This window comes from Alosa alosa, chromosome 16 (genome assembly GCF_017589495.1).
Source record: "Alosa alosa isolate M-15738 ecotype Scorff River chromosome 16, AALO_Geno_1.1, whole genome shotgun sequence".
In the NCBI taxonomy this organism is placed as follows: Eukaryota; Metazoa; Chordata; class Actinopteri; order Clupeiformes; family Clupeidae; genus Alosa; species Alosa alosa.
The window spans coordinates 32147389-32172393 of NC_063204.1; the positions used below are offsets into that span (position 1 = coordinate 32147389).

Here is a 25005-nt window from a genome sequence, read left to right on the forward strand (position 1 = left end):
TGTGACTAATGCGTTTTGTCATACAGGAAATGTCTTGAAGCTGTCTTTACAAACAAAGGCTTTTCCACAAAGTATTGAAGAAATTTCAGTAGGCACGTTCAATACTTTTTTCCTGTGTCATTCCACTTTAATACACATAACTCTTATGTTTGGATTTTTTTATGTGTGTTTTAATATAATGTATGGTGAAAATTTCAAATAGACAAAATATATATAATATAATATATATATATATATATATATATATATATATATATATTCTAATAGACATATACATATATATATTCGAAGACATATACATATATATATATATCCACCATATATTTATTTTACCTGAATATTGTAACTTCATAAATGTCAAACGAAATTTAAAGTTTGACTAACTGGATTTTGTATACAAAACATAGTGAAAACTGTCTAAGGTCACGCTCACTCTCCCTTGCTAAAATCACTTTCAGAAAGACTGCATGGCGCCAGCTTGATTCATGTCCTGTTGTAGGCTACATGCTGATCATTATCACTAGGCTAGTGGTTTAGGGCGCGATTTCTTTTCTCTCCCTTTCTGTTTTCTTTAGTCTTAACTTTTTTTTTTTTACTCAAGTAACGTATGGGATATTTTATGTACCGATTTTATAAACTACTTAAAAAATACAAAATACACAGAAAAACTACAATACAGTAACGTGAGTAAATGTATTTCGTTACTTTCCACCTCTGCTGTTTGGAACATATCAAATACACCCCGATCCATTCGTCGTACCCACAAATCAAGCTTGGCTTTAAATGCAGCGACTTTATCTGCCAGTTTAAAGACAGTCGTCATTCTCCCCTGCAGTGACAGGTTGAGGTCATTAAGCAACCCGAATATGTCACACAGGTAAGCGAGTTTTGACACCCAGCCCTCATCACTAAAATATGCAGCTAACGGTGACTTTTTCTGTAAGAAATCTCTGCAGCGGCTCTCGCAACTCAAACACTCTGGCCAGTAACCTGCAACCAACCAATATGGATAGCGTACCACGGTGACCCATTCACCTTCTCTAACAACTGTGCCTCAATATCCTCGGACATATCAATTCGCCTATGGACAGTGCTTGCAGAAAGCGGTACCTGAGCTATTTTTTTAGCTGCAGCCTCCCCAAGTTCATTGCACAGGCCTTTACCAGCAGGCAGAATTAACTCTTCCCCAATAGTAAAGGGCTTCTTAGATTTAGCAATCCGACTAGCCACTATGAGGCTTTTAGCGCAGCCACGTTCACCGATGTGGTTGCTTTACGCACTAGTTTTTTGTCCTTCTTGCTCGCGTTTCTTACGCTCAAAGAACTCAAGGGGTTTGTGGAGCAAGTGTAGGATGCTTGGACTCTAGATGTCAAATTAGCTTTGATGGTTTCATTGCTTCGTTTGACAACTTATCGCCAAATACCACACATTAAGGACTTGGTGCATGCGAGTCACCGGTCTCTTGCGAAACCATATTTTAAATATGACTCGTCCATATTCAGTGATTGAATGACCCCTTCTTTTTCTTTGAGGTATCTGGCTCACCATCCCCAGTGGGTATTATTGCGAATGTGACATTATTGCGAATTAAATTGAGTTTATTTAGTTTGCATGCATTTTATTTTAAACTCTTGTCGTAGGCTACGGCCCGGTTAGGAATGTCCCGCGGCCCGGTTGGGGACCGCTGTACTAGGATACATATCAAAAGGATATGAAACAGCAATTCAAAAATGTGATGAATGGGTAATGTGATCATTTACAACCCAAGACAATACAAGACTGGCTAAAATCTCACGCACACGGCAACCCAAGACAATATAAAACTGGCTAATCTCACGCACACGGCACACCAGAGTTATTGTTGGCATTTCTTTAATAAATTCTGGCCAGAGAAAAAGTATAAAAAGACATTGGTTGCACATTTTTTTGTGCTTGGTTAAATGTCTTAAAAAATAATTTTCAACTTTATCAAAGATCTACACAAGGGCTGGTGGGTGTTGTTACCAACACCACCTGATTTTCAACATCATTCAGTAGATTTCCATACATTCAGTCAGCCAAGTGCTTCTGGTCTCTATACAGTCTAATTTAAATCCTCTAGTGAAAAATTAGATGATCTCCAGGTGTTCAAAAAGATCTTAAAAATGATTATTATTTAATGTCTAACGCATACATACAATGATTCTTCCAGCTTTATTCAGTAGTTCAAAACGTCTTAACACAGTTGTCCCTATGGAAGTGCTGGTGAAGCAGTCTTTAGCCATAAAGGTTCTTTTAAATTTCAAACTATGAATGATGATGAAACCAAGCATATACAGACACACACAAAAATTATGAGCAGGAAAAGCTCACCATAAAAGATACCCTGGGAGTGTGTCTATTACAGAGGAGTATAATATCTTCAAACAGTATCTTAATATTATTAAGAATCCAGTAAACATATTCCTTGCATAAGGGCTTAGAATGGCAGTCAGAAAGGAGGACACTGTCCTCTCAATGATGCAGTGCTCATGTGAGGGGCAAATCCATGGGGGAGAGGTGGGGCTCCAGACTGAGAGGGTGATTCCCATGCTTGGCCATGGTGAGATGTCACTGTTGAAGGAGGAAATGGCAGAGCACCATCCTTTCCTGAAATGGTGTGGTTGTAAAGTTGGAGGCTGGAGGAACCATTGACCGGTACTGGGCTTTGACTGTATTCAAAACGGTGGTCTTTATCACCACTGAAGACCATTCTGTTTATGTTATTAGTACCTCCCCCTGACCCCGCTGTTGCAACTCCTGTAACTCCCCCTGGTAAAGAATTCTGGGGCACTGTCGTACCGGCAGCAATTGGCTCTTGCTTATGGATGCCACAAAATGCATCCCTTAGAGTGTGCACTGGTATTTTCCCACTCATCATATGACTTAGGTAGCCATCTGGAAAACTGGAAGAGGGGAAGTGGGCAGGCCCAAGGAAATCACCTTCAGAACTAGGACCCTCCACACCCAGAGGAGGAGGGTACTCGGGCAAGTGACACTGTTTGATTTCAGAGCCTTGTCGATAGTCCAGATCTTCACAATGAGGGGGTGGCTCAGGAGGCTCTGGAGGTCTCTGGTCTGGAGGTAAGATGGGCAAAGACTCCTGTGATCTGGAAGAAGACAGCACCTCACTTCCAATAGATACTGCAAGAGAAAACATATATTAGCCAACAGATCAAAGAAATGCTTGTGCAAAATTAGTAAGAAGCAGGAGCCTCATTACAGAAAATTCCTAACTCTATGATCCTAAACTGAGATAAGACAGGATTTCATTTAGATTTTTGGTATTACAGAAACATGTACCCTAACTACATTTAGGAAAATATCTTAGCTCATTATAGGATAGGAATTTGGCCATCACAGAACAGTCCTAACTTAAGACAGTCCCAAGTTAAGAATTTTAAATTAAATAGGCATAAACCCAGCCCAAAATAACTTTGGCAGTCTTGTCAAGCCTAGCCTCTGACTAAGAACATGATTCTCAGAGACATACAATCATGTCACTAGATTGGGAAAATTGGACAAACAGCCTAAAGATATAGGCTATGGCCTTGTCCTAAATGGAAGGCAGCTGCCTGCTGCCTTCAGCTATCTAACGAGTCACTTGCCGTACCAGCTATGAATTTTGTTTTGGATGGCCTATAAAAGATAGCAACACAAAAAGCTGTTGCTAGGATACCAGAAACCAGAATAAGGTAAACCTCGACTGCACAGCTCTTACCAACAGCTACACATTTTGTTGGCAGCATGAGGGATGCATCTATGCTGGCTTCAAAATGTGTCAAAACAAAGGCATGTTAGAAGGCAGCATTTTATACCACTCTGTGATTCAGACATGCCTTAAAGAACATATATATGAAAGAAGTTAAATTAAGTCTAAATTAATTTCCATAATTTCATAGTCAAGCATGCAAGCTTTAGTTTGTTTTAATATCATTTCTTTAGGTACCCAAATACTTACTACTTACTACTTGTAACATTTAGTTGTAATTGAGTGGGTGTATTCCTTTGGTTGCTAAGGACTTTTAAAGACATCATTACAAAAACTTTAAACGCAATTTTCTATGCAATGTATAGTGCCAAAACATACTGTAGCTTACATGCTATGTAAACTGGTCTAGGGACACTTGTGACAGCATCAAGCACGCATTTGAAAAATCACACTGTGCGCAATTGGATAACACTATACGACCAATGTTAACTGACTGATTCTAGACTTTGGCGCAATTGGATAACACTACGACTGTCATCTGTTCAGCTTGCCTCTGACAGTTGGCCTTTGCCAATTTGGCAACCCAAATAAGAGGACGCGCCAGCCTATTATTAATACGCTATTCTAGAATTCATCGTTCAACATAAACGAAAATACCACGAGATTTCGCCCCATAACTCAATTTTTTTTACGGGTTATAGTAATGTTGTCAAATAAGCCATTACTTCAATTCATCGTGTTTCCTTACTCTCTGACGACATGGTGATTAGCCCATGCCTTGAACATTTGCCGGAAGTTTTCACTTCCCATCTCCGGTAGCCTGGCCTTAATTGCCTTCCTACGTACTTCTGCTCGATTTTCATCTCCACTGTACATCTATAGGAAATAAACTACCGGAGTTTTGGAACGATATATCAGCCACCCCATCTCCTAACTTCTCTTTGGCGTTACAATATGTTATCTTCAACCTTACTGTTGAATAGTAATCTGCTATTTGCTATTCTTCCACTAACTCTTACATTTGTATCGCAAAGCTGGCATGGTCATTTACATCCATCTTGTTCACTTTGGTGGGGAATGATTGTTGTATACAATTTCTGAGCGTTGTAGGGTAGCTTAGTTCACGATCGAACTGGCGCATAACATACGTCACGGCCAAACGTTAGCGATTGGGTGAAATCAGATCCAATCGTTTCAAACTTCTACAGAGTCCACACATCCAGCTTGCAAACGTTCGTCAATAGCCGAGATCCCAGACCCTTGTAGAAGCGAAGCGTACCAAGGGGATGGCAAATGGCCATTTTTATTTAAAAAGAAATACATATGGGACAGGATCATCCAAGTGAATAGCTATAGCTTGACTAATAAGCGCAAACTGAAGCTATCTCCCTTAGTGTCATTGACCGCATAGGCTCATTTGACTTTCCTTGAGTAGGCCAAAGCATTCACGTTATTGTTGTCACACTTGTGTGCAAATTATAGGAATATGATCGAGAAATTGTAATGTTGTGGAAAGGTGGCCTGGATCAACTTTGTTTATTCTATTTCGGGTGGTTTTCGTGTACGAGATGTTTTAGTAGGAATTCCACACAAGTCTTTGTACATGAAGCCCCAGGTGTCTTGCTACGGGCATGAGTAAGAGTTGTTTGGATAAGATATGCAAAAGATATCAGTAAATATATCGGTAAAATAGGCACACATAGGCTTTCGCCGCTCTACTGTAGCCACTCCCCCATCTGCGTGTTTGTGTGTTAACCGCATATCTGTCGAACTGTTCATGGGATTGATTTCAGACTTGGCAGGTGTCTTGATACGGGGTACCAGTAAGTGCAGTGTCACAAAAAGTGCAAAAGATATTGTTAAATATATTGGTATAAGAAGCACACGTTGGGTTTCTCCGCTCTACTGTAGCCACTCCCTCTCTCACAGTACAGCGCGGGACCAGAGACAGAGGATAGAAGCGGAGCTTTGGTAGCACTGAATCAGGGCACAGCATGGGTCAAGATGTTTGGATGATAATCAGAGTATCAGAGATTCCCCTCACCCACGGCGGAATGGGTGGGTGGCGGAATTGTTTTCTGAATCTGTAAAATAGCACCAGGGAATGTTTGCGCCGGAACACGCCTCCTCTTTTCGCTGAACCACCCCCAGGAGCTCAAGTTCATTTCCTAATTTAACGACCTGCGTCTGTGTGCATCTGTGGAGGGGAAATTCCGCTGTGCGTTCAATGCAAAATAGGAATGATACACGCACCAGTGTATGAAGTCAATTGCGCTACGTGCAAGATAGAACCCTATGTGTTTTATGTAATTTAACAGTAGGTCATTATCCCCTCCATCCAAGTTCTATTGTTTAAGTTACTTAGTTTCAGTCAGTCTCTAACAGGCGTCTGTAGTAGGCTAGTGAGTTTGGTCGTTTGGTTATTCTTTGACAAATAAAACATTCCATGCTAACGTGAATTTGAACGTAGCTCGTTTTAAGGCAGAGCATTGTCCCACCTTGAATCAGTTATCTATCAGATTATCAGGTATATGTGGGCTAACCAGCAAACTGTAGCCTACAAAATGAACAGATTCCGTCTTCAGTTTAACTTGTATTTAATCAAATTGTAGCATTACGGGCATGCGTAAGATGCGTGTCTCACACAGTTGATCCGATGCGTGACACTTGAGCCATTCGTGTCGTTGACTTCAATGCTGGCTGCAGGTGTTTTGCTCATTTCTGCAGCTGTGGATACATGAACTCCCGGGCTATCGAACACTGTACTCCTCTGCTCTCATGTATTTTACGACCCTCTCTGATCTGCTGACCACTTCTAGTTAGCATGGCATAGCGGAGCGAAAGCATACGGTTTCTTTCCTTAGAGCAACTGTTGTCACGACAAATCTAACATTACTGCGAGTAGGCTAGTTGGCAAATAGCCTAGATATTATTAATGCTGTTAAGACATCATTTTCATCTATGGTAGCCACAATACATTTTAATAGCATTAAAAAGTTGTTTTTCTGTCACATATGCATTGAACTATTTAAAGTCTTGTTTTACCATTTTGAATGGATTCAGCTCACTCGCGATTCAGAAAGATGGATGCATTTCATAGCACTCTGTCAACGGTCACTATTATTTTAAGTTCTTACCAGGGATACTATCCTGATTCATATTTTATGCCTTCTACTGGCGCAACACATGCAGGTTTAAGATAGCTTTTAGATTAAGGCGAGACACTACAGGTGAATAGGGTAAAATTTTTAACAAGCAGATATCACTATGAAACTTCCCCAGTTGATTACTTACATTAATATGAGAAAAAAATGTATTACAAGTTTGCTGTAATTTAATGTTTACATATGCAAATTAGGCATTATCTAATTAAATACGCGCTAATCTGCATACATTTTTTAAGGCACGAAACCTGAGCATTGGATACAGCCAGTTTCAAAATTATGTTTTCATTGTGTTCAGATATTAGATGGGGAAACATTTACAGAGGGATTTATGAATATCTACTTTTGTTATCCTGTAAATCAGAAAATTATATCACTAGCCCTAAAAAATCTATTTTTTTCCATGTTTTTAGGCATAAAATGTCATGTAAGTCAGGCTAGGAATAATATATCAACAAACCCCTCTGTAGAAATCTTCGACATATAGTTAGGCATAAGTCTAGAAAGTTTGGTGTATGTACGTGCTTCTGAAGTGGAGTTTTTGAGCTCAGAGGAAACTCATTTTGAGAAAACAGCCTTGAAAGACAGCCAATGAGATTCCGTTCTCAGCCTAGACTCGCCTTTGAACTTTCGCCATTGGTTGCTGATACAAAGGAAGTGTCCATATATGGATCACATAGCGTGATACAGGAAAAACAGAGCTTTCCAACGGTAGTGATATCACATGTCACATGATCTGTTTTGGACCACGGTCGCGGGAGTGCATGCAAGGTTAGAATGCTAACTTTTGCTGAATTTAGGAGAAATATACAGGCGCGAGTAGACACAATATAATGAAATAAACACCTAAATGTGTAAATCGGACGTTTTTGTTGTAGTAGTGTGATAGAATACATGCTAAGGTAACATACTAGCTCAAAATCTCGAAATTGACCAGTGCATGAAAAAACGATGTTTTCACCTGCCGTGTCTCGCCTTAAGTGACAAGGGCTGCATAAGAAAGGTGGGGGAGGATTGGGGGGCTAACCCAACTGCCAGGGGTCTTGGTGTGTGTGTTGGGGGGATGACGGGGGAGATGGGATAGTGTGCTGTGTATGTGGGGAGAGGGCAGTGTGCAATATGTGTGTTGGAGAAGCTTCCTCATGAGACAATGTGCTGTGTAGGTAGGGGAGAGGGGGGGCAGTGTACTGCAAGTATGGTGAAGGGACTTACTATTGCAAGCAGAGTACTGTATGTATGATGTATGTGAGTGATGACAGTGAAGATGTGTGTGTGGGCGGGAGGGGATCGGAGCAGTGACTGTGTGTGTGTGTGTGTGTAGTGTGTGTGTGGGTAGGTGGGGGCAGTGTGCTGTAAGTATGTAGAGGAGGTGTGTTGGAGAAGATCCTGAAGACAATGTGCTGTGTATGTAGGGAGGGGGAGGGGGCAGTGTGCAGCAAGTATGTAGAGGAGGCTTACTGTAGCAAGCAGTGTGCTGTATGTATGTGAGGTGATGACCGTGATTATGTAAGTGTGTAAGTAAGAAAGGCTAGGCAATCAAGGACATGGGTAGATAGATGGAGGAGAAATCAAAAATAATAAATAAAAAGTTCTATAGAGATGTGCAAACGTTGGAGAAAGTCAGATATGTGTGTGTGTGTGTGTGTGTGTGTGTGTGTGTGTGTGTGTGTGTTTTGATGTGTGCTGAAATAAGAAAATAAATAAAAGATCTGTAGCATAGGGAGAGGGATGTAAAAGTGCTAAAAAGTCATGTAGGTGTGTGTGTGTAGGGGGTGAATCATGAGTGCTGAGGAGTGAATGAGTGCGAGTTCAGAGTTCGGATGGCCTGGGGATAAAAACTTGTCCCGAGTCTCTCAGTTCTGACTTTGTGACTACATCTAGGCGTCTTCTTGATTTCAGCGGTAGGAATAATCCATTGTTAGGATGAGAAGAGTCCTTCAGAATCTTTTGGGCTCTTAGGAGTACTCTTCTAGAATAGATTTCTTGTAGAGTAGGGAGTTGAGTTCTTATAGTACGTTCAGCTGAGCGCACTACTCTCTGCAGAGTACTACAATCTCTAACTGTGGAGTTCCCATACCAGGTGATGATGCTACCAGTTAGAACACTCTCAACCGCTGAAGTGTAGAAGGCCTTTATTATGTAAGAACATAATGTAATCTTAAAAACGGCTGCCCTGATTAAAAAAAAATGTAACTGATCTCAGCTGGTATTCTGTCTATAATGGAGTGGAATGGAAATTTCTAAATGACCCCAAACTTTTGACCGGTAGTATATCTACAGGGATATTGTTGGGTTTTACATAGCTACAGCTTATGAAAAAGTAAGGATATGTTCAACTGAGAGGTCTACTATGGCTTGTCTTAATATTCCAGTCATCCACTTAGAACAAGCAATCAATTTGGGCACAACAAGATGCATTAACTTTAAATAAGAGTTCACCTGGAGACTTTGGGCTGGGCTTAGTAGGCTGTCTGACTTCGGATGGAGGCAACAGAGAAGATATCACTGCTGACCCAAGTGGGACTCTTCCTTTAGGCAAGTCAGCCCCCTCTCCTCCTGGATTAGGGTTTGGGCCTTCTCCCTCTGGCTGTTGCTGAGGCTGCTGAACCTTCAACAGCTGAGCCAGAAGCATAGTTACAGCTGTCTGTGTGGCAGCTGCTTCTGATGCCTCTCCCCCATCAATTTTACTGTTAACAGGGAGGGGCGACAGAGGTCTAGGGAGTGGTGGAGTACGAGGTATTTTGGGAGTATGGGAGGCGGGTAGAGGTGGAGCAAGGGTCTCATTAAGGTTGTCAAGCTCAACAAGTCCTGTAGGAGGAGCTCTGGTCAACTGCTGCAGAGTTTCCAAGTTCATCTTCGAGCTAATGGCATGGCAAAATTGAGCAGAGGCTGATGCTGTGCCTGTAGTATTCTTGGATTTAAGCAAATTGAACAACACCGCCAACTGCTCTTGTGTCAACTGTGGGCTTACATCTTTAGGATCTGAAAGTGAAAAACAAGGACATAAAACAGATTTGTGAACAAAACTGGAGGATGCACCAATACTGATTTCATCATGCTGTCAGTTTCATGGTATATCACAGTATTTGGTAACACTTTACTTGACAGTATCTCCATAAGAGTAACATGACACTGTCATGAACATATAACACTGTCATGACACATGAACCCTAACCCTAATCCTAACCTCTAACCCTAATCCTTACCTAATCCTAACTCTAAACCTAACTAACTAACCCTAAACCTTCTTATGACAAAAAACAAATGTCACTTAATAACAAAAGCGCTACGTCATAAACATTGACTGACTGACTATATGATATATTCATGACAGTGTCATGTCACTCTTATGTCCATACTGTCAAGTAAAGTGTAACCCAGTAGGTATTTATTAATTTAGCACAACTCACACTATAGGTTTGTATTTTACTTTATGAATATATTGAACACTTACAGAACACACTTTCTTTACATACATACACACACACACACACACACACACACACACACACACACACACACACATTAATAATAATAAGCTTTATTTGTATAGCACCTTTCATACACAGAATGCAGCTCAAAGTGCTTTACATTTGAAGCATGTAACACAATAATAGTCAGTCAGTCATTATCAATCACTTTTCTTCATTGCTGGGTCCGTTTATGATCCACTCAGCAACATATCAAAAATATAGAAAAAATATAGCTGCAAGCAGCAATGAGGGGGCCAAGCAGTTAAGCAGGAGTTGGGATTGGATTGGACTGGACTTGACTGTGTTGTGTTGTGTTAGATTGGATTGGACTTGATTGGATTGAATTGGATTGGACTGGACTGGATTCGAAGGTCACCGAATTTATTGTGTGTCCTCAAGATGTACTCCTAAGTCCACATACCAAGTTTGGTTTAAATCGGTGAAAGTGTTGATAATTATAGCACACCTTGTGGTCAAAGCACACCAAATTAATTGTGGGTCCTTAGGATGTGTTCACGAATCAACGTACCAAGTGTGGTGTCGATACGAAAAAGTGCGTCCTCAGGATCGGGTCCCGAGTCCATATACCAAGTTTGGTTTCGATATGTAAAGGCGTTATTGAGATATGAGCTAATTTCCTGTATCTCTAGCGCCCCCCTAGTGGACAAAGGTCACCAAATGTATTGTGTGTCCTCAGGATGGGGTCCTAAGTCCATATACCAAGTTTGGTTTCTATATGTGAAAGCATTGCTGAGATATGACTCTACTTCCTGTGATTATAGCACCCCCCCTAGTGGTCAAAAGACTACAAATTTATTGTGCGTCTTCAGGATGGGGTCTCAAGTCCATGTACCAAGTTTGGTTTCAATATGTGTAAGCATTGCTGAGATATGAGCCTACTTCCTTTGATTATAGCGCCACACTGTGGTCAAAATGTACCAAATTTCTTGAACCTCCTCCTAATTGGGTCCTGAGCACATGTAGTAAGTTTAGTCCTGACACGAGAAAACCTTGCTGAGATATCACTTCACTTCCTGTTTGGCGGCTTTGCCGACAATTTTAATTGGCTGTTACGGGAAAACACATTTTACCTAATTGCAGCGCCCCCTAGAGGTGAAAGGTCACCAAAGTTTTTGAACATCCTCCGGATGGGGTCATGAGTCCACATACTAAGTTTGGTTATGATATATGAAATGGTTGCGGAGATATGAGCTCACTTCCTATTTGGCGGCTTCGCCACAAATTTCGATTGGCTGTTACGGGAAAACGGTTTTAATTCCGAAGAGGAAAAGGGATAACTTTTGTGCTGCTTGGTCTGAAGATCATATGTACTAAGTTTCGTGAAAATCGGACAAACTATGTGAGGCGTGAAACTTTTTAAAGGTTTTTGACAAAATCCAAAATGGTGGAAAATCCATCATGGCGGAAATTGACATCATAGGGTGCGTTGAACTCCGCTTGGTCCAAGGATTCCAACAGTACTTCATTTTTCAAAATCAGGCCAATGGGTCAGAAGTGTGTGAACGCATGTGCAACTTTGGCCTGTTGGTGGCGCTAGAGCAGTCGAGGTGCCGACTTGAATCTTGGTGAAATTAATCATGAGACTGTGCCTAATTAGTGAACCAAATTTCACAACTTTTCACCAGACGGTTCTATGGGCTGCCATAGACTCCCATGCCAGAGGAATAATAATAAGAAAACTAACAAACACAATGGGTGCCTTCGCAGCTTCGCTGCTTGGCCCCCAATAACATGTCATAAGACTGGCAGCCTTAACCCTTTACCCCCCATAAGCACGCCATATGGCAACTGTGGCAAGGAAAAACTCCCATATTCCAGGAAGAAACCTTGAGCAGAACCTGACTTAATAGGGGGAGCCCATCTGCTTCTGGCTGGCTGCGCCCTCCAATGGCAGCAGATGTAGAATAATCTGAAAAAGTAGTCTACAGGATAAGATGAGTGAACTAAAAGCTTTCCTGTACAGGTATGTTTTCAGATATTTTTAAAAAATATTTACTGAACTCGCCTGCTTGATGTACAGAGGCAGGGTGTTCCATAGTTTTGGGGCATAATGGATAAAAGCAGCTTCTCCACTTTGCTTGTGGAGCACTTTGGGTACGATTAAAAGAGCAGAATTGGATGATCTAAGTTTCCTTTGTGGTTGATAAGATATTAAAGCTCAGAGATTTATGAAGGTGCTATGCCATTCAGAGCTTTGTAAGTAATTAACATAACCTTAAAATGAATTCTATAGGAAATAGGGAGCCAGTGCAGTTCAGCCAACACAGGGGTGATGTGTTCTCTCTTGGTCTTAGTTAAAAGTCTAGCCGCAGAGTTCTGTATGAGTGCCAATTTCTTTAGATGTTTTTTGGGAAGACCAGTGAAAAGTGCATTGCAGTAGTCTAACCTGCTAGTGATAAAGGCATGAATTAGTTTTTCTGCATCTTGTTGAGTTAAAAAGAGCCGCACTTTGGCAATGTTTCTCAGGTGGAAATAGGCTGTCTGAGTAACTTTACTGATATGGGGCTTAAAACTTAACTCTGCATCTAAGATGACATGAGGCTTGTTACTTTTGGTTTGACCTGGTGCGCCAAGTTCCCCAGATTACTAAGAACAATGTCTCACGCTCTCTGTTTTGTCATCATTTAGTTTCAAAAATGTTTTGCTCATCCACTGATTAATGGAGGTTAGGCATGCAGTGAGGGAGCAAAGGCCATCTGGGTTAGTTGGCTCCACAGAAATATACAATTGGGTATCATCTGCGTAGCTATGGAAATTTACATTATGCTGACTTATGATGTTTCCCAACGGAAGCATATATAGGGAAAATAGCAGGGGACCAAGGCAGGTCCCCTGGGCCACACCAAAAGGCAAGTCATGTTTTTCCGACACATGATCTCCTAGACTGATATAAAAATCTCTGCCAGTAATGTAGGTTTGAAACCAGTTTAGAGCATTATCAGAGAGACCCACCCACTTAGAAGTGAATTAGGATGCTATGATCAATGGTGTCAAATGCCGCACTCAAATCCAGAAGAATAAGGATTGAGACTTTGTTTGAGTCAGTAGCTAGTCTGAGATCATTGACTATTTTTACTAGAGCTGTTTCTGTGCTGTGATTTGATCTAAAACCTGATTGGAATTTTTCAAGGATACTGTTTTCGTTGAGGAAGGTATTTAACTGATTACAAACGACTTTTTCAAGTACTATGCTCAGGAACGGTAGATTTGATATAGGCCTGTAGTTGCTCAGATTGGTATGGTCAAGATTTGACTTTTTAAGTAAAGGTTTCACAACAGCGGTTTTAAAAGCAGTTGGAAATATACATGTTTCTAATGAGGTATTTATTACCTTAAGAATAAAGGGAGCTAAGCTATCATATACATTTTTGAGGAATCTAGTAGGGATTGGATCCAAAACACATGTTGAGGAGCCGGTTTGAGTTATAATTTTACCAAGCTCAGATTGAGTAATATTGCTAAAGAACCTTTTTTTTGGGGGGGCTGTTTTTGGGTGTACTATCAAACATATTACTTGTGTTACCAATAGCCTCCCTTATAGAAATTACTTTGTTTTTGAAGAAGTCTGTAAATTATTCGCATCTTAGAGAGGATGCCTGACTGGGTGTATCAAAAGGTGTTTGATGCAATAGCCTCAGGGACGGATCATGGCTTGTGCCAAGTGTGCACGTGCACAGGGGCCCTCAGCCAATGGGGGGCCCTCGGATTTAAAAAAAAAATTGCCATGAATTTAGGCTAGATTATGCCCGGTGCTTCTGTTTGTTAATTTGCGGCACAACTGAATGGTGTTATGGAACCGCGGACCGAAAGAAAAATAAACTAAATGTTTTCCTGATCAATAAATACTTCTTAATTCATATTAAGAGACATAACATTAGGTGGAAGTGGTAGGCTATGAGTGCTCATTCAATGTGTTTGCGAAAGTGAAACTGACCCACTCGTGAATGAATGAATGAAGTGGATTCCTGCAATGTTCATGAAAACAGCATAGCGATTGGATAGCCTATTAAATCGCGACTTGTTGTAGGCCTAACAGTAGCTTATATCGTAGCAAATAGCCTATGGCGATGCCGATGACAGATAGGCCTACACTTATTTCACTCGTCTCGCTGGAGGATCCGCTGAAATTTGTGACCTGCGAAAATTCATACGTGTTTTTGATTAAATCCAATATGGCGGCCGAATCACTTACGATGACATCACAAGTTGGCCTGGGTCGGCCTAAGGACCTCCAACAGTATTACCAGACACCACTAGTGCGTTTTAATTCTAAGCACAACAGCAGCTACAGGCCAAAAGGCATGTTTCTTAATTACGCCCCCTAGAGGTCAAAGGTCACCAGATTTCTTGGCGTCCCCTGATTGGGTCCTGAGTCCATGCACCAAGTTTGGCTTTGATACATGCAAGGGTTGCTGAGATATGAGCTCACTTCCTGTTTGGCGGCTTAGCCACATATTTCGATTATTGTTACGGGCTTAACGGTTTGAGTTCAAGGCGAAAACAAATAACTTTTGTGAGGCTTGGTCTGAAGATCAAGTGTGTCAGATTTGGTGTCGATCGGACAAAAATTTGTGACCTTTGAAGACTTTTTAGTGTTTTGATGAAATCCAAAATGGCGGAAAATCCATCATGGCGGAAATTGACGTCATAGGGTCGCGTTGAACTCGGCTTGGTCCAAGGACTCTAACAATACCTAATTTTTTTGAAAATCGGATCAACGGATCAAAAGTTACGTCGCGTGAACGCGACATCCAACTTTGCCTGTTGGTGGCTAGAGAGCTCAAAGGTGCGGTATGAAACTTGGTGAAATTAATCATGAGACTGTCCCCAATCAGTGTGCCAAATTTCAGAACTTTTCACCAGACGGTTCTATGGGCTGCCATTGACTTCAATGACGGAAGCGTAATAATAATAATAATAATAATAATAATAATAATAATAATAATTCATAGAAACACTAAGGGTTGCCTCGCAGCTTCGCTGCTTGGCCCCCAATAATAAGAATTCACAGAAACACTAAGGGTTGCCTCGCAGCTTCGCTGCTTGGCCCCCAATAATAAGAATTCACAGAAACACTAAGGGTTGCCTCGCAGCTCGGGCTGCTTGGCCCCTAATAATAAGAATTCACAGAAACACTAAGGGTTGCCTCGCAGCTTCGCTGCTTGGCCCCCAATAATAAGAATTCATAGAAACACTAAGGGTTGCCTCGCAGCTTCGCTGCTTGGCCCCCAATAATAATAGTAAGAAATCATAGAAACACAATGGGGCTTGCCCAGCTTCTCCCTTGGCCCCAAATAAGGCAAGCAGCAATGGGGGGCCAAGCAGTGAGATCAACAGGCCAGATTTGCCATGTAAAGTCAATGCTGTTGCATCAGACATATAGCCTTAAGCAGTCACAGCAAGTTCCATGTACAACCCAAGATTGGCTGAGTTACAAGGTCAAGTTTCACATCAAAACATAACTAATTTTGTGGGGCTGAACCAGGGCTGAGTGTCGCCGCCCCTCCCCCAGCCAGCCCACCGCCAAGAACCGCCCCTGCCCATCCCACCCCGTCCCACCCTTGCACACACATTAGAATGAACTAGATGGAACTTGCTGTCATCAGTTTCACATCAAAAATAAAAGATTGACTGAGATATGATCACACTTGCTGTGATTTAAACACAGAAGGTCAAAATTGACGTCATAGGGTTGAACTCGCTTGGTCCAAGGACTCTAACAATACCTAATTTTTGAAAATCGGATCAACGGATCAAAAGTTACGCGTGCGTGAACGCAACATCCAACTTTTGGCCTGTTGGTGGGCTAGAGCCAAGGTGCCGGTATGAAACTTGGTGAAATTAATCATTGGACTGTCCCCAATCAGTGTGCCAAATTTCAGAACTTTTCACCAGACGGTTCTATGGGCTGCCATTGACTTCAATGACGGAAGCGTAATAATAATAATAATAATAATAATAATAATAATAATAATAATAATTCATAGAAACACTAAGGGTTGCCTCGCAGCTTCGCTGCTTGGCCCCCAATAATAAGAATTCACAGAAACACTAAGGGTTGCCTCGCAGCTTCGCTGCTTGGCCCCCAATAATAAGAATTCACAGAAACACTAAGGGTTGCCTCGCAGCTTCGCTGCTTGGCCCCCAATAATAAGAATTCACAGAAACACTAAGGGTTGCCTCGCAGCTTCGCTGCTTGGCCCCCAATAATAAGAATTCATAGAAACACTAAGGGTTGCCTCGCAGCTTCGCTGCTTGGCCCCCAATAATAATAGTAAGAAATCATAGAAACACAATGGGGCTTCGCAGCTTCTCCGCTTGGCCCCCAAATATAGCTGCAAGCAGCAATGAGGGGGCCAAGCAGTGAGATCAGCAGGCCAGATTTGCCATGTAAGTCAATGCTGTTGCATCAGACATATAGCCTTAAGCAGTCACAGCAAGTTCCATGTACAACCCAAGATTGGCTGAGTTACAAGGTCAAGTTTCACATCAAAACATAACTAATTTTGTGGGGCTGAACCAGGGCTGAGTGTCGCCGGCCCCTCCCCCAGCCAGCCCACCGCCGCAACCGCCCCTGCCCATCCCACCCCGTCCCACCCTTGCACGCACACATTAGAATGAACTAGATGGAACTTGCTGTCATCAGTTTCACATCAAAAATAAAAGATTGACTGAGATATGATCACACTTGCTGTGATTTAAACACAGAGGTCAAAAATTGACGTCATAGGGTTGAACTCCGCTTGGCCCAAGGATTCCAATGATACCTCATTTTGCCATTCGAGTCAACAGGTCAAAAGTTACGTCCGTGAACACAAGTCCAACTTTGCCTGTTGGTGGCTTAGAGCTTTGAGGTGCCGGCATGAAACTTGGTGAAATAAATTATTGGACTGTCCCCAATTAGTGTGCCAAATTGTATAACTTTTTACCAGACGGTTCTATGGGCTGCCATTGACTTCCATTGCAAAATAATGCGCATCAGCAACTACTGGCCAAAATGCATTTTTGTCAATTACAGAGCCCCCTAGAGGTCAAATGTCACCACATTTCTTGAGCGTCCTCCCGATGTGGTCTGAGGTACATGTACTAAGTTTGGTTTTGATACATGAAAGCGTTGCTGAGATATGAAATCACTTCCTGTTTGGCTTTGCGCGAAATTTTGATTGGCTGGTACAGGCCAAAGCTTCTGTCAATTGTTCCAGAAAGCAATGCACTCATCAGGCATGGTCTGAAGATGGTCTCTGCCAATTTTGGTGAGGAACAGATGAAATTTGTGACCTGCCAAAACTTTCTTGTGTTTTTGATTTAATCCAATATGGCGGCCGAATCAATTACGATGACATCACAAGTTGGCTTGGGTCGGCCTAAGGACCTCCAACAGTAGTAGCAGACACCACTAGTGGGTTTCAATTCTAAGCACAACTGCTGCGACAGGCCAAAAGGCATGTTTCTTAATTAAAGCGCCCCCTAGAGGTCAAAGGTCACCAAATTTCTTGAGCGTCCCCCTGATTGGGTCCTGAGTCCATGGACTAAGGTTGGTTATGATAGATCAATGGGTTGCTGAGATATGAGCTCACTTCCTGTTTGGCGGTTTCACGCAAATTTCGATTGGCTGTTCTGAACGGTTTTAGTTCAAGGCTAAAAGGAATAACTTTTTGGCGGCTTGGTCTGAAGAGCATGTGTGTCAAGTTTGGTGACGATCGGACAAAATTTGTGACCTGTGAAGTTTTAGTTTCACTTTCACTAAAATCCAATATGGCGGAAAATCCATCATGGCGGAAAATTACGTCATAGGGTGCGTTGAACTCGGCTTGGTCCAAGGATTCCAGCGAAAACTTTTTGATGTTTTTGATTAAATCCAATATGGCGGCCGAATAAAATACGATGACCTCACAAGTTGGCTTGTGTCGGCCTAAGGACCTCCAACAGTATTATCAGACACCACTAGTGCGTTTTAAATCTAAGCACAACAGCAGCTACAGGCCAAAATGCATGTTTCTTAATTACAGCGCCCCCTAGAGGTCAAAGGTCACCAAATTTCTTGAGCTTCCCCCTGATGGGGTCCTGAGTCCATATACTAAGTTTGGTTATAATAGATGAATGGGTTGCTGAGATATGAGCTCACTTCCTGTTTGGCGGCTTCGCCGCAAATTTCAATTGGCTGTTACGCGCGAACGGTTTTAGTTTCGAAGACGAAAAGGAATAACTTTTGTGAGGATTGATGTGAAGATCAAGTGTGTCAAGTTTGGTGTTGATCGGACAAAATTTGTGACCTGTGAAGTTTTAGTTTCACTTTCACTAAAATCCAATATGGCGGAAAATCCATCATGGCGGAAATTGACGTCATAGGGTGCGTTGAACTCGGCTTGGTCCAAGGATTCCAACGATACCTCATTTTTGACAATCGGCCATACGGGTCAAAAGTTACGTTCGTGAACGCACGTCCAACTTTGGCCTGTTGGTGGCGCTAGAGCCCTCGAGGAGCCGACATGAAACTTGGTGAAATTAATCATGGGACTGTCCCCAATCGGTGTGCCAAATTTCACAACTTTTCACCAGACGGTTCTATGGGCTGCCATAGACTCCCATGGCGGAAGAAGGATGTTAAATAATAATAATAATAGTAAGAAATCATAGAAACACAATGGGGCTTCGCAGCTTCGCTGCTTGGCCCCCAATAAGAACAAATAGAAAAACAATGGGTGCCTTCGCAGCTTCTCTGCTTGGCCCCCAATAAGAAAACTAAGAAACACAATGGGTGCCTTCGCAGCTTCGCTGCTTGGCCCCCAAAAAATCTTTTTCCAGTTTTATTTACAAATTTAGCCGTACAACATAAAAATAATGGAAAAAAGGCAACAGGTCTGAAAATTAATAAAAAAAATGAAAAACTAGAATAACAGGGTTGGAAAAGTCATCAATCCCCTGATTTAATACTTCGTAGAGCTACCTTTTGCTTTAATTACAGCCATCAATCTGTTTGAATATGTCTCTATTAGCTTTGCACACCTAGATTGGACTCAAACATGTCTTAAAACAACCCTTAACTTTCGTTTTCAAAACTGTGCAACTCACCCGAGTGGTTAGTGGTGTTCGTCTTTCGTGTTTTATTTGGCATTCTGTAAAATCCCATTGATTTCTGTTGGAAGACTCATTGCACATTGATATTACTGCACCACCGTCTATGCTTCAGGTTCAAATATTGAGCGGAAGTTTATCCGCGGTTGTGAGGTGTCTGAATAAATAGTTCCAAAATAGCAAATAAGACGGCTGGAAATCATACATTGCGCCGATATATTTGCTTTTAATAATCAACGAACACTACTAACCACTCGGTGAGTTGCACAGTTTTGAAAACGAACGTTAAGGGTTGTTTTAGGACATGTTCGAGTAGCCTACAGTATGCCTGTTGGCAGCCACTCTAAGTAGTCAAAGGCGATTCAAAACGAGTCAGAAAAGTCGAGACAGGACCAATCGTCAAAATTTTGGTGTCGACCACTCTAGTTCATCCAAAACAAACCAGAAAAGGGACTCAAAGTGCTAAATACCAGAATTTTCCTTCAAGCCACAGCTTTGTTCTTTTGGCAGTATGTTTAGGATCATTGTTGTGTTGGAAGGTGAATGACCTGCCCATCCTCAGCTGTCTAGCAGAGGGACTCAGGTTTTCCTCAAGAATTTGGGTGTACTTGGCAGCATCCATTATCCCTTATATCCTGACCAATTGCCCAGTCCCCGTTGAAGAGAAACATCCCCACAACATAATGTTGCCCCACCATGCTTCATAGTAGGTATGGTGTTTTGGGTGGTGTGCTGTGTTTGGTTTTCACCAAACATAGCGCTTGGAGTTCAGTCCAAAAAGTTCAATCTTAGTGTCATCTGACCATAAAACCTTTTTCCACATGGTAGCAGAATATTCCAGATGTTTTTTGCATAGTGCAGACGAGAAATAAAATATGTGGCAAAAAAAATATTTTATCTGTAATTTTTGTATATTTTTTATGGTGCTTAATTTATATGAGCATTCCATAGTCAGCTATGCATAATGGTGTGCCACAGGCCCTTACCTGGAAGGGTAGTGGAGGCCACACCTTTGTGTACCACAGGTACCGGGAGACCCTGTGGGGTGTTACTGCGGCTATCATCCAACCCCAGTTCTTTTCGTGGCGCCTTGGGAACAATCTCTTCTGGTATCTGCTTCTGTCTCCGCCGCTTCTTGCTCCACAATTCATGACAATCCTGCCACAAAGGGAGACTACAGGGATTTGTAGGGGGGAATTACACAGAGAACAATGAAATCAAATTACATGAGACGACTACAAAATTTGAAGTGCAGAAGTCATGAGAATGTGCCATTAATTGCTTTGAAAAGGTTTAGGATTACGTTAACTAAAACATAAGGGTTTTCTTGTGCGCACATACCCAGGAGGGGGCATTTTGGCTGGGTTTACATCTTTGAGAAATTCACTTCTTAGGGCCTGTTCTGCTGTGCAACGCTTGCTGGGGTCAAGGGCCAACATGTGATCAAACAGGTCTAGTGCTGTGGAAGAGATACTAAGAGAAAGAGAAATGTGCTCAAATAAAAACCTATATATAATAACAGTCAATTACAAACATGCATGTAGGGCTGGGCAATCTGGCCACAAAAATGAAATCTCTCTCTTTTTTTGGTACTGTAGACAAGTGTCGGATTTATTTTCTCTACCTGAACTCAAGATAAGATACATTTTATCTTGATTTTCTGATTTAGGCATTTTTCACATCAATCAAAAACAAACTCAAATTAAATTCATATGATGTGATCTGATGTATCGCCCAGCCTGATATAAATGTTTCATGTATTTTGGTTTGACAGGAGCAAATGTAGGTCATATTTCCAAAGTAACTTCAAATATATATATATTTTGAGAGTCACAGGTGAAAACACATCTTACCATAGTTTGACAGCACATATGTTGTACAGGAGCATGTCAAAAACTTTTATAAACTAGATTCATTACACATAAAGTAAAATATTTCAAGACTTTTTTTTTATTTAATCTTTATGATTACAATTTACAGTTCATTTATGATACAAAAATGTCAACCTGAGATCAGCTCTAATCAGCTAATTAAGCCAGAACACCAGCAATGGTTTCCTGAGCCTTTAATATCTCAGTCTGTGCAGGGCAATGTACTTTCCCATGATATTCAATTTTTTTGAGATGCACCTGTACTACTGCATACTTGCTGCATACCACAAGTTACTCAGTTCTGTAAATATGACTAAACTTTGTTACGGAGTCCAGAGTCCATGAGAAGACTTAACTCACAAAGAAAATTCTTCTCTCAGACGTCGACGGTACTGTTTCTTTGGCTTCATCGTGTTGAAGTATGGTAGCTTTATGACATCTGGCCACACAGCTGGGCAAGGGCTGCCACATATTCGACTACAAAAAATACAACTCAAAATTTAACTCATTACTCAAAGTACTTAACTTCTTCAGTCATACCTTGCTTCAATAGTCCGCACATAGACTATCTACAGATGCTTAAATTGTCAACAAATTATCTATTGACACCCTGTTAACTATAAACTATGATTAAGGTGATGTTCAGTAATTGTTCAACAAGACATTTACATAAATGCTAACCAGTGTTTCCCACAGAATTTACTATTCTATTTGTGGTGGTAGGTTTGCAGAATTAACTTGAATGCAACATTTTTAACAAATTAGCGCAGCGTGGTTATGATGCAGATTTAAGCACAATTTAGCCAGTCGACTTTTATGCCAACAAGGATTGTTAATGTTTTCTTTAAAGGGGAACTTGGCAACTATTTCAACGTAATAAACCGGTTTAGAAATCATTTGGATGGTTAAATGACCTGTTCATAAATGTTAAATGACCGGTAAAAAAGGTGACTTTTCCCGCTGCCCCTAGCGTCCCCAGGCGGAAAACCAACCTTGCAACATTGAGACTACCGTCCCGGAAAGAGAAGTGAGAAACAAGAAACTCGTTTTAAATCGTGTTTCTTACCTTGTAACATTCACATTGTCTGCCGAACTTATGCTAACCGTTTTTCTAGCTTGTAAACAAATCCATGTGCTTTATCGTTACCTTTTTCCACAGTTTGAAATAGCATAATGCACAATTTCTCCAGCAGAGGGGGAAATCCTGCCAAGTTTCCCTTTAAATGTGCATGTAGGTAGTTGAGATACAATGAGAGGCTGTGCTGCAAAGGTGCACATAGCTCTACTATAAACCAATTCCATCCAATTTAAATAGCACAACATGGAAAATCATTGTATGGTGGTCAGTGTTGATATTGTGGTGGGGCGCCACAAATAAGTCAATGTATGAGAAACACTGCTAACAGATGATCTGTTAAGTCTCTGTGGGCAGAGTATCCAAGTAAAGTGTTCCCTTTTCTTTATGTAACTTTGTAAAATTGAGAATACCTTATGTTGTCTACGTTTCTGTGTGCTCTGATTTACGTAATCCTAAATGGGAAACGAAGGCTACATTCACATCAGGTTCGTTTGATGTGACAATCAGATCGGAATTCATGCATATTATTAGTTTATATGCATGTTCTTTTCCTGTAGGCTACCAATATCTCCTGTTGCAACAGCACACTGAGGAAATGACAAAAATAATAGCCTTGTAGGCTACAGCTGACAAGTCGTTTCCCTGTCCTCCAGAGCAAAATGTGATACAATGATAAGCTACTTTTATAGATGTAAGAGGGGTGCGCTCAAGGCTATTTGGTGCTTACAGTCCAGGACCATAGGATCAGAAAGACAGGCTGGGCTACTTCTAGGAGACTAAACCCAGAGATGACCGGAGCACTCTGAATACTTTTAATACTTTTATATATGTATATTGTTTTCATATTATACTGATTTATATAAGGATGTTCTATCTGCTGAATCAAATCTATTTTATGTCGAAATGGTCTTAAATATACAGTATATTTACTTCCTGTATTACGGGTAATGTTTTTTTCTTATTGACTGTAACAATTGCTTACACAAATGAATGGTTAATTCTTATAGACCAAATAAATATAAACCATTGTGTCTGACTTTATTATTACTTTTTATGCATATTTTTATGTTGCTGGTAAGAAAGAGAATGTGAATTCTGTTAACATCCTAAATCCCGTTTCCTGCATTTTTTTACACTGATCAATAAATTTATCCTAACTTTTGAAAGGTTACACATATTCCAATTCAGTCTTTTTTGTTAAATAGCCCACAACTTGCTGAACATGTCATACACTGAATTTTTGAAAATCCTCTCCAAATGTATATCCAAAATTTGTCAAAGACTGTTCATTACTATATACATTACCATATGCATTTTCAATCATTTCATAGAACTGATCTGATTACAATGGTATATCCCATTGATGGTATGTATTATCCTCAAGAAATAAGGTTTTTTGTGTGAAGTCATCCAGCACCAAAAATGGAATGTTCGGCGCGGGCACAAAAGGATTAACTGAAGTAGGCCTATCCCACTCGTTTTTCCCCCTAATATGGATATTATCTCTTTCATGGCCAGTTAAACCTACAAATTAAACCCATATGCTATTTTCTCCATTTCCCTACCTTTCCCTCCATTTCCCTATCGGCCATTTAGGTTAAATGAGGAGAATCAGGAATTAGTCTTTACAGTTAGCCTAACGCTACTGTGGCTTTGCGTTGGCCCATCTGCTTTTTCCTTCACCATCTTTAATATGCTACGTGTTTATAACTTAACCTACCATGAATTAGAGTTTGATTCATGGTCTTGTTATTTGGACCCTAACGTTCTTCTTGTAGTCCAAATCCAAATAGTAAAACAAAGTAAGCGTTCAAAACAAAACACATCTTTATTTACAACCGTAGACTAGCCATATTTCTAATTGTGCTATGTGATCCACGTTTGTGCTCTGTGCTTTTATGAGTGCACTTGATCTGCCGGGAGGTTGCGGGGAAAACATGCCATAGATAGTCACTGATTTGGCTATTTTCTTAATAAAGTGTGGAATGGATTTAATATGGTAGCGCTCATAAAAAGTCACAGTGAATAAATCGAAGTGATTTTCAACATGGTAGCCATAGCCTAGAAGTGTGTGTGTGTGTGTGTGTGTGTGTGGGGGGGATTGGTGGGGCAGAGATTAAAATGCAATAGGCCATCATGAGATTGTTATAATTATCAGAAAATCCCAACAGGGCGAACCCGACGCCCTGACTTTGTTTGTTGTTCGATTTGTTGGCCTGTACCGTTTCATGGCTTCTGCTGAGAAACAAATATTTTGCTACACACAACTCTGAATTCAATTCAAACATTCTTTAGAATGCAACTGATCAACCCGTCTGCTTTCACTTTAAATGAAATCCTTTAGTGAACGATAAAGACATGAATCTGAAACACAAAACCTGTTGCCTTTGACAGCGGTCTGTTTACACATAGCAAAGGACCTCTGAGCATTGGCGAAATGTGCCCAAACACTCGCCTTTAAAGGAGCATTTCACCGATTAGCATTAAGCTTTGTATCAGTAGAAACCCGGTAGTATCTTTGAATGACCATGCTTCCCTCCCTCATGTCCTCCTGAGAAGAGAGATATCTGTATTTTTTTTGTCCGGAAAAAAA

The 25005-nt window shown here is 41.0% G+C and overlaps 1 protein-coding gene across 2 annotated transcripts in view; it reads right to left on the reverse strand.

Moving 5' to 3' along the window:
* Window positions 1-1855: 1855 nt before the first annotated feature.
* Window positions 1856-25005, reverse strand: part of cdk13 (cyclin-dependent kinase 13) — a 78226-nt gene continuing 55076 nt past the window's right edge. For both annotated transcript variants that reach the window (XM_048266347.1, XM_048266348.1), the window contains 5 exons: window positions 21695-21811; window positions 20805-20936; window positions 20450-20637; window positions 9334-9876; window positions 1856-3162 (listed from right to left, as the gene is read on the reverse strand). In XM_048266347.1, the coding sequence (XP_048122304.1) occupies window positions 2471-3162; window positions 9334-9876; window positions 20450-20637; window positions 20805-20936; window positions 21695-21811 (1672 nt within the window). In that variant the 3' untranslated portion in view covers window positions 1856-2470. The remainder of the gene's footprint in view (window positions 3163-9333; window positions 9877-20449; window positions 20638-20804; window positions 20937-21694; window positions 21812-25005) is intronic.